The 11,131-nt window shown below is 37.3% G+C and overlaps 1 protein-coding gene across 1 annotated transcript in view; it reads right to left on the reverse strand.

Annotated features, from left to right (window-relative positions):
* cyth3a (cytohesin 3a) overlaps positions 1-11,131 on the reverse strand; it is a 29,351-nt gene that overhangs the window by 9,000 nt on the left and 9,220 nt on the right. Inside the window, exons 2-6 of the mRNA XM_065242572.1 lie at positions 4,235-4,317; positions 3,980-4,044; positions 3,484-3,550; positions 3,191-3,309; positions 1,935-2,015 (exon numbers count right to left, since the gene is read on the reverse strand). Coding sequence (XP_065098644.1) covers positions 1,935-2,015; positions 3,191-3,309; positions 3,484-3,550; positions 3,980-4,044; positions 4,235-4,317 — 415 coding nt within the window. The remainder of the gene's footprint in view (positions 1-1,934; positions 2,016-3,190; positions 3,310-3,483; positions 3,551-3,979; positions 4,045-4,234; positions 4,318-11,131) is intronic.

Genomic DNA, 11,131 nt, shown 5'->3' on the forward strand with positions numbered 1-11,131 from the left:
CCTTTTCTAAAATAACTGAAATGTGTTAGTCTGAAAAATTATGAACATATGCATCTCGGACAGCTTGAGGGTGAGTAAATTGTGGGTTTAATATCATTTTTGGCCGAACTATCACTTTAAAGGTCCACTGTGTAGATTTTAACGGCTTCTAGCAGTGAGATTGTAAATTTCAACCAACGGCTCAGTCCACAGCTCACCCGACCCTTTCGAAGCGCATAGTGAAGCTACGGTAGCTCCCACAGGACAAACATGACATCGTCTGAGACAACGTAGCAACAAAACGCATTCTATACAACAGTGGCGAACCGTGGGTACTTCAGCTGGGCCTTCAAAATATGCAATGAAGTGCAAATGCCTCTCCATCCATAATACTAGGCTATTCGTATTTCGTTAAATCATACAGTGAACGTGTAAAAATTCTGAGCACGCAAAGTTAAATTACAGAATGGGCATTGTCTGCCTTTAAATGCAGTTTTAAAGTTTAAAATTACTTTAATCTAACTGATAAACACAAATACAGATTCTGCTGCTCTGTAATGACAGGGGCTCTGTAAATGTGCATTTAACAAGCTTAAATTATGTTCTTTAATTTATTTTTTATTTTTTGGAAATATATATTAAGCTGTAGGATACCTTGTTAGCCTTTTTCATAAGGGGAAATATAGCACCCTGCGTTCTCAGTGCACCTCCTTGTGGCTTATAACTGTTGTTATAAGATATCCAGGGCTCGCAAAATCTCTAGCCCGAGCCCCGAGGGCTACCAAAATGTATCTCCGCCCTGCCCATCGAGTATAGCGGGGAAAAAAATATTTGAATGTTTTCGCATTCTCTCAGATTTAGTTAGGAAATTATATTGTATGTAATTCGGCGTCGTCTGTCAGTCATTACTATCCTCACGTAACAAGTGAAACTGTCAGGAAGTAAAAGTATAATTAGACCCTTTATTTTACTCGTGTTCGCGTCATATGCACAGTCTCCTTTGCACGCGCTTCTCCCGGCTGTGCTCTTCACGAGTACGCGCTTAAGTTATTTCGTTTTTACCTCAGCCCTATCAAGCTAACCACAACGTCAATCACGTTTTCCGCCATTTACCTCAACCACTCTCACCGCAGAGATTCGGGGCACTAGACTGTATTAATATTAACGGTCTATGATCTTCGTCTTTGGTGTTCAACGGCTGCTCGCATCCAGTTTGTTGCATGCTTAGGACTTCATGAAGGCTTACAATGTTTTGTTTTTTACCCGCCCCCTTGAAATCAAAACGTGATTGGTCGATTTGCCCGTCACTCTCCACACCAAAACACATAGCTTGACCTTCCCTGGGATTCATGAAGTCCTAACCAATGAATGAGCCAGATAACCGGGCCTTAATAGAGACAGACGATTCTGATTGGATTAGATGTTTTCATGACATGAACCTGACAGTAAGCTTAACGTTAGAACATATGAGAGAAAATATATTACATGTATTGTATTAAATTGAATTAAATAGAAATTTTAAAATGTAAAAACATATTTTATTGAATACTATATTATTTATAATAAAAAATCTTTTATGAATTTTTTTAGGCCTTCTCTGAAGGCGTAGAAGGCCCTGAAGGTTCCCCACTGCTATACAACAGTTTGTCCATTTAGGGCTACTGTAGAAACATGGCGGTGCAAAATAACCACTTCAATGTAAGGAGACCCGCGGTTTATGGAGATAAAAACGGTTCATTCTAAGGTAATAAAAACAATTCTTCTGCTACAGTTCATTATGTAAAATCTTTACACACCAATGATAATATAGCAATGTATATTATATTGCATTTCCGTCAAGAGATCCTTCTAAAAGTCCCACATTGCACCTTTAAGAGCGAACAGCAGTTTTATACATAAACAAGTGAGCCAAGTTGTATTGCTATGATGCTGGTGGATTGAAATGGCCATCTCACCTTAAAGCTTGAACCAGGTTGAGGTCACCAAACTCATGAAGCTCCACAAAAGCTTGTAAAACCTTAATGTTGAAATCATCTCTAAAAATAAGGACAAACATAATTTTCAAATCAGTTAAATTCATGTATACACTATTGAAAATAAAGGTGCTTAAAATGATCCTAATGCAGGGATGCCATAGAAGAATCATTTATGGTTCCTCAAAGAACCATTTACTAAAAGGTTCATTTCTTTTATACGTTTTTATAAATTAAAATAACCTTTTCTACTTTAAATAACCTTCTTGAAACAAAAAGTCTCTTCGGAAATTATAGGTTCTTTATGGAACCATAGAGCCAAAAAAATGGTTCTTCTATGGCATAATGAAGCACCTCTATTTTAAAATCTGTAATCCAAAACATTCATAACAAGTCATTGAAGTCAGTGTTTGGTTTTGGCAATAAAAAATTGTCTATTGAAAACATGCAAGGGTCTTAAAAGGGCGGCAATTGAAACAAAGTAATGAAGCAATTTATCACCGCATACACTTGATTCCACAAGCCAAGATTAAGGCCAAGCCTCTACGCTCCTCTAATCTAAAACCACTGTAATTACAGTTTCCAGCTCCTCTCATAAATACAATTAAGCAGTAACTGCTGTGTACAGTTCATGCCCCACACATTTTAGCCAACCAAAACCTCTGTACATCAACTGCAGGCTGGTGCATAACAAAGACACCCTAACAACAGTTATCAAGTTAGACAGAATGCTTACGTAGACAAGGCTATTTTTACATCTAACAAATAATGCATAGTATATCAGGCTTACTCTTTTATGTGTAGTCACAATTGTCTAGCTGCTAGGTTAACCAATGCTTTGTTAGCAGCACAAAGGTAATGTGTTTGATCCCTAGGAAGCACACATTTTGATAAAATGCACTGTATCTAAATGTAATAAATGCAAACTACATATTCATTTGTGTGTTCAATCGGAAACAAACCTATGATCTTGGCATTGTTTCTGCTAAGCGACAGTTGCAATAATGTTTTATAGCCAATTATGTATTTAGGGCGGTGTTGGTAAGGGTGAGATAAGGCTCATACAGGTGGTCTTCGGCTGGGTAATATCCTAAATTTGTTTTGGAGACTGGTGGTTTTGATCCGTTACAAATGGGGAAGTAATTTCCTGACAGAACAATATCTTCTTTTATGGAAACCCTTATCTCACACATATCTTTTATAAACCTTGGTCTTGCTATGTGAGGGATGTGACTCACCTTTCTCCTAAATAATCTCCTATGACGGTTTTGTTTAGGCCTTCGCCTTTGTAGAGAAACTGTGCGATGTCCTCAGGTGTGTGTTGCAGAAGATCGTTCTCCAAAAGAAATTGGATTCCCTGCAAAGATGTTCGAGGTGTTAACCGGTTTCCTCTCTGTGATATTTGCGCAAGCTTAGATAAACAGCATCTTATCCCATGCAGCCTGTCATGTGTACTATCTGTCTGTGACTGGTTGGGTGATTAAAACAATGGAAACATTTTTTTTTATAGAAAAGTGATATAGAAACACACCTTTTTAGGATCCATATTAAATTTCTTTCTTCCGACAGCGATCTGCTTGCTCCTCTGAGAACTTTTGCTGTTATGTAACATGAAATAAAACGTAAATGAAAACAAATTAAAGGCGGGGTGCATGATCTCTGAAAGTCAATGTTGATATCTGAAATCACCTAAACAAACACGTCCCTACCCCAATAGAATTGGGGATTGTCTTTTAATAGACCTGCCCCACACATATGCAACCCAGGCAACGATGTCGGTTAGTAGACACGCCCCTTACTGCTGATTGGCTACATGTGTGTTTTGGTACTCGGCTCGACTTCCTTTTCCAAAGTGTTTTTCAAAAATCATGCACCCGCCTTTAAGATAATACGCAACCTAATCTCGATGCTAAGAAAACTAAAATTTACGACCACTGTAATGCAAGAAATGTACACTCTTAAAAATTTTGATACTTGTTAATTTTAATACTTTTGTATCTCATTTCTGACAGTGTATGAATACTTACTTTTCTCTGATACATGTCAAATGCTCAATCTCTGTCATTACTTCAGATATTTCAAACTTTAAACGCTGCAAGAACAGAAAAATTAAGTATTATTATTATTGAGGTTACACATATAATATTTATATATATATATATATATATATATATATATATATATATATATATATATATATATATATATATATATATATATATATATATATATATATATATATGGGTTGGGGTGATATGCTTATGATTGTAAAAAGATTTTACCTCAATGTCATCTAGCAGCTCTTTTTTTCTTCTTCTGATGTTGGACAGCTCATCTCTCTCTTCAAGTGAAAGATCTTCAGGCACTATCGGGAGAAGTATGTTACATTATTTAAAGGTGCCAAAGAATGCATTGATGCAAAATGTTTAATTGTTCTCTTATATCTACTTAGAAGGTATGTGAATTTATTAAGTGCAAAAATGATCCTGAAACAGTTTAACATGTCCATTTACAACCCCAGGATTTGTCACCAGACTGAAATGGGCTGAGCTCTGCTCTGATTGGCTGTTTTACAGCGAGACTCATGTTATTAGCTCACATTAAGTAAATAGACCTTGTATGTTTTAGCCTGTATCAGATGAAGGGAAAGATTTTGAGGAATAATGGTGTGTAAACAATTGTTTGGAAAATGGAAATGGACGTTTCTGAGTGGCAAGTTTATTTGTATTTTTTCAGTACGGACCTGTAAAACGTCAATAGTAAACACTAGCATATCGCGCTATGCACTCACAACTTTGTTTTTAGCATTGTAACAACATTGTAATTAATTTTATGTGTCATTTAATGTTGGGGTTCATCAAGACTGTAATGTCACATTTGGTGTTATGTTGAGATTGGCCTGCTTTTATGCACAGGGTTTAGATAAGAAGGAGGAAACAATCGTGTTTGAGGCTCACGATATATCATTACCATGCAAAGAACTCCTATTATTCATCTATTATATAAAAATTTTCTTCAAAATGCTGTGTTCAGACCAGCACGATAGAGGTGTTAAGTGTGAGTGATTTCAATGTTTAGTCAAAGTCTCGCGACGCGAATGAGGCGTTTAGCAAGGTGCGGTAGACGTGATTCCGCCTCATTCGAAATTGAAAAACTTGAACTTGGGCACAAAAACGCACTGCGTTAACCAATCAGGAGCTTGCTCTAGTAGTGACGTGATTACAAGAAGCGAGCGGAGTCGCAGAAGCCCCTCCCATGACGCAAATTTCTACGTGAATGTCTCGATGACTAGAATTTCACGTGCGGCTTTCATGCATGAATGAAGTGAGTAAACTCAAAATGTTCAAGCGGCAAACTAGACGCGAATTTGACGCCTCAAACACAGCTGGTGTGAACTCACGGTAAGAATATATAAACATACAAATACATCAAATGAAAGAACAGACCCTCTGCAATCAAACAAACAATAAATAAACAAACAAATAAAACAGGAAAAACATTTTATCCTATCTATATTTTTTCTCTGCTAATAAACTATTAAATATGGGTATTTTTCTGTAAAAATTACATTTTTGTAGCAAAAAGCTGAAATAATTGCATTTTTGTCAAGGATTATTTTTAGAGATCAGATTCAGAATAATTATCAAAACATACACAGAGTTTAAAATTAGTAAATAACATTTTGGCATCAGTTTTTTTTAATAAATTGGGTAAGTCCGCCATGTAGTGGACAATCACAGTATTGCAGATTAACATAAAACTTCATCAGAAACACTTTTTTATGCAAATGTTTTCTCTTAGTTGACGAGATAACTCGTCAATGGTGGGGAAAGAGTTAATATTGTTGAAAAATGGCTCATCTTATAACAAAACCCAGACAATTACCTCCCAAAAAAGGCATTTTAAGTGAAATACAAAGAATCCAAAGAAGCTGGAGAGTTTATCTTTTGTTAAAACTTTAAATCATGGCCTCAACTGAAATCTTAAAGTACATACAGTCTTTCAAACCAGAAGGGCTTTAATGCTAATCTACAAAAAAAAGTTACTGCTGTCACTGAGGCCTTTTAAAAGTTACACCTGTGTACCTAAAGAGTACATTTTAGTATCTCAAAAGGAACCAAATGTATACATACAAGAATATTTAGAACCTTTTAAAGGATATCGACCATAGACGGTAAAAAATATGGACGTAGTGTCCGTGACGTCACCCATTGGCTTGTGAAGATCGTTTTAAGTAGGCATTGCCTGCCGGCGCCATCTTGGCCGCGCGTCACCGCAAATCACTCGCGGAAAACCGAAAATGGGTAAAGAGGCGGGACATGGTTGAAGCTGAGGTGAAACCACACCCGCCTAGCGCGAGTCTAGTGACAGCAGTGGCTGTTCAACCGTCACTCAAGCGGCCAAGCTCTTAATTATGCAGAAGTTTAAGGCTTAACATAATTTAAACGGATGAGTTACAAAAAAATTCACCCCCTCACAGTTGTCATGAAGGGCAAAATTAGCTATATAGACCTAAAGCACTTTTTGTACCAGGCTGTAAACATATTATTTTCTACTGTAAAGTTGGGCATTTTTAACATGGGAGTCTATGGGAATGGACTCCCTTTTGGAGCCAGCCTCAAGCGGCCAGTCGATGAATTGCAGTTTAAGTCACTTCCGTATTGGCTTCATTAGAGCGATCGGAAGGTTGCCCCTCGATATCGACCCAGTGACAGCTTTTGTACTTTTTCTTTTTCATTTACTTTACAGCCGTACAGTTAAGAAGTGCCTTACAGGAACAAACTGTATTGAAAGTATTTCACAAAATAGCAAAAAGCTCTTTTCTCAGGAGTTTTCAGTGACTCTAAACTTTCTTTCAAAATGAATTTTGATAGATATAAATTAGTGTTTAAATGAAAGAGTGAGCTGAGACAACTACAGAATAAAGCTGAAGGGTATAATTTTTTTTTAAATATCCTAGCTTAATATATAGAAGCTATAAGAAAAACTATAAGAATGCCAAGAAAGTATTATTTAATGTTTCAAAGCATTGCATTGTTTAAGCGTCTCTTGGCTCAGCTATGGTGTAAAGACTTTTGCAAAGTTTGTTGACTAAAGGAGGACAGGAGAGTGTTCAAAAAACCAGTTTGATAATCATTACTGTTTTCGTTTGTTTTGATTGGTGATACCAGAGGTGCATAACTTAAGCCCTATTCATACAGAGTTTACGAAAAATACACAGAAAATGTGCGCAGGAATTGTACGGGGATCATTTGATTTTGGTTCATTCACACTGCCAATGGTTTTCCGGCATCTGTACGTTAAATTTTCTGGCATCAAAGTGCTGTGTGAATTGGGTTTTACACACTTCCCTTTTAAAATTACAGTGTCTACTTAAACAGATGATTACAGTCAAGAAGGCAAAATAAAAAATGTATCCTCCTACGTGTATGTTACCTAACACTTCTCTGAATGTGTTTAATAGCTCCAGATTGAATTAACTGGACATTCTTCATTAAACTGTTAATTCCTAAACTGACTGCATCTGATTACAACATATTCATACCAAACTTAAACAAGTTGCTTGTCGCTCACTCCCTGCAAATCTGGACAATATGAGTTTATTATATAATATCACCTTAGGCACTGCAGGCTTAAATGGGTTTATAAGAAGGACAGGGGGAAGTTTCCTGTGGTTGTCTGGTTTTGCCTCATGACAATGGAGCGGGAAGTTGAGAATGAGTGCATGAATCAGAGTTCAACCTTAACAATAACATTGAGCTGATTCATTGCAGTCACACAGAGCTTTTAAATTCAGTGCAATGCCATATTGACAGTGACTTCAATCATATTTCACTCTTTTATAATTGTATAAAGACCGTACTAAATCTTAATGAGGAACCATTTGTTCATTACACAACAGTGTCTGGGTTTGCTCAAGTCTATCTTGGGGTAAAAATAGTCAATGCCTTTCAGATTTTCTGGTGGAACTGGCAAAAATGATGAAATTTTGTGGCAGGCTGGAAAAAAGAAATAAGAACACACTGTATTAGACTGCAAGGCAAACATACATTGGCCCAAGGCTTTCTATGAAAATCTGTTGGTCGTCTTTAAAATGAAATTGAGACTATTCAAAACAGGTCACCCTTATTTTAGGATTAACAGGCAAATAAACTTCAATGTTGGAGCAATCTCAAATGTTGCTCTTTCAGATTTAATGGAGTTTTCAATTGTGTTTAAGTATCAACTTAGTCTCAGATGTTTCTCCTAAAATTGCTTAGGACAGGCATTGTCAAAGCCCCCCCTATTATCCACAACAAAATTAGTAGCCCTGCCCCACAAAAATAACCCAACACTAGGAACGTAAACGTGTAATGTTGTTTTTAGCGGCATCTAGAGGTGAGTATGTGAATTGCAACCAAACTCAATTTTAAAACGCAATGAGAAGCTACAGCAGCAGTCACAGGACAAACATGTCGTCGTTTAGGAGAACCATAGACTGTAAAAAAATATGGATGACGTAGTGTCCATGACGTTTGTGGAGATCGTTTTTGAAGCTTAAAGTAGGCGTTGCCTGCCGTTGCCATCTTGGCCGCGCGTCATCGCGAATCACTCGCAGAAAACCGAAAATGGGTAAAAAGGCGGGACATGGGTGAAGCTGAGGTGGCTGGTTGCTGAAACCACGCCCGCCTTGCTCGAGTCTAGTGACAACAGTAGCTGTTCAACTGTCACTCAAACGGCCACCCCCTTAATTATGCAGAAGTTTAAGGCTTAATATAATTTAAACGGATAAGTTACAAAAAAATTCGCCCCCCTCACAGTCATGGGCGGCGCTAGAGGTGGGCTAGCGGGGCTTGAGCCCCGGACCTATTTTGTAAAGCCTCGATTGTTATAATATGGGCGTCACTAATTTTAATCTGTTAAAATATTTTCTATTACAGCCGAACTGTAATCTCTCGCCAAGAACTGTCAACTTGCTCATTTGATTATTTATGTAAACGGTTAAAAACGCGTGTTATAGACCTTTCTTTTCCCTTCCAAAGCGCGTGAGAGGTAGCACGTCTTTCGTTGCTACGCAACCATGAGCGCGCTCTCCGTGACGGCGAGTAAACTGAATGCGTGATCGGATTTAAATTGCTCATATGCACCACACGTCAATCATATCATTGCCACCATGCAATCAGTTAATCTTGTCAGGACTTTGGAGTTTTCGTCTAGAGAAGATGTTATCTGTCTGCGGGGTTACTCAGCTGTTACTCAAAGAGCTGCGCGGGGTTAGTTCACGCCAAGTCACAGCTTCAATGGCAACACCTCAAATACTGTAGAGATGGAGATGTAACACATACTAAACACCAGAGTTGGGTATAATGCGTTACTGTGTAACGCATTACTGTACTCTAATTACTTTTCCTGATAACGCAGTAACGTAACGCTTTACATTTTAAATGTATGTAATTTGATTACAGTTACCAATGACAACAAAATTACGTTACTAGCGTTACAAATAGACCCCTTCACGGTTCACGTCACAGGCGGTTCCCACTGCGCATGTCGGGGTCAGAAAAGTCATTACAGCAGATTGAGTTGCGTATTATTCGGTATCGTCAAAAATGCTTACTTGCGTCGTGGGCTTTGAAAATCGCATCAGGTCTTCCGTTACGTTTTCGCGATTCAGGCAGAATCTCAAAAACAAAAAAATACAACATCTGCGGCTGCAAGCAATTAACGTGCAGACTGGGACAATGCAAATATCAAAGAGGCTTGTGTTTGTAGTGCTCACTTCATTTGAGGTAAGTCATCATTATTCAGCCCTGTTAGGTTAAATTATAAAGCCAGGATAGTATAACAGTTTGACCCCATGCTGCGCGCGCACCCGATAATCATTCAATGTTTACAAACCTTGAAGGGGTCTATTAAGTGTTGAAAAATTAATTAAAATGTATTTTAAAATGACGTTTTGCCGTTGCTCAGCACCGTCTGTTCACGAGCATGTGCATAATCACTCGTCGGAGACGCAAGCAAATGGATGCTGTGTGAGCGGTGGTTGATCATACAAGTGGAATACAGACAATACATGTCCAAAAAAGTGGGCTTTGCGCAATGACATCTGCTCTAATGTTTTTAAATTACTAATGTACAATAAGGTTTTCTTTGTTAACATTATTTAACTATGTTATTTAATCATGAGCTCAATGCGTGCACTTGCATTAATTAATGATATGTTTATTTAAACAATTACCAAAACAACTTTTGATTGTTATATTTAACGAACTAACATGAATATTAACATTCTTTAACTTGACCAAAAAGCCCTCGCGAATGCGATACGTGTTAAAACTCTAGTTTCTGTCTCCGCGACCGCGAATGAATGTGCATAGATAGATAGATAGATAGATAGATGTTAATAAATGTAGAATGTTTAATGAGAAATGTTAAACATGTGTAACTTATTATAAAAGCTACAAATATTTCTGCATCATTATGGCCAGCAATTTTAGGAGAGTGCAAATCACACCAAAATAGCTTTAAGCATTCAAATATGACCTTCGGTGTATCGTCTCTTGTCTCCGCCCCCTTCTTCTCCCTGTTAATAGTTTAATCATTAGTTCATTACCCTCACTTGTTTTCCCCTTATCCTGTTTAGTTTTTCATATTTAATGCCATTGTGTTCTTAGTCCTGTGCTCGTTCATTTTGTACTGTTACTGTGTGATTCTGTCTAGTGTTAGAATCATAGTCAAGTCTAGTTTAAGTCATCTGTCAGTATTCCGTGTTTGTTCTGCCCCCACGTGGGCTCTTGTTTTGTCTGTGTTATAATAAAGTGTTTTCTGTTCACCCCCGTCATCGCCTGCGTTTGGGTTCATCCGTCCTTGTTTCTGACAGTTTCACTTTGTAGCTTTTTTACATTTGATGTTGTCAAAGTAACTTAAAAGTAAAGTAATTAGTAATTAGATTACTTTTTGCATGTAGTAATCAGTAATGTAATCAAATTACAATTTTAAAGTAGTAATTAGTAATTTGTAGTGGATTACTTTTTTTAAGTAACTTACCCAACACTGCTAAACACGGATTAAAAATAGAGTCATCAGTGCCCAGGTTAAGAAAAGAGGAAAGATGAGGAGAAAGGTGCAAAAATAAAAGACTGTATGCTATGAAGCTCACTCATCTCAATATAAGAATTGTATGAAGTATCATTATTTTG

Source organism: Paramisgurnus dabryanus, chromosome 1, assembly GCF_030506205.2.
Source record: "Paramisgurnus dabryanus chromosome 1, PD_genome_1.1, whole genome shotgun sequence".
In the NCBI taxonomy this organism is placed as follows: Eukaryota; Metazoa; Chordata; class Actinopteri; order Cypriniformes; family Cobitidae; genus Paramisgurnus; species Paramisgurnus dabryanus.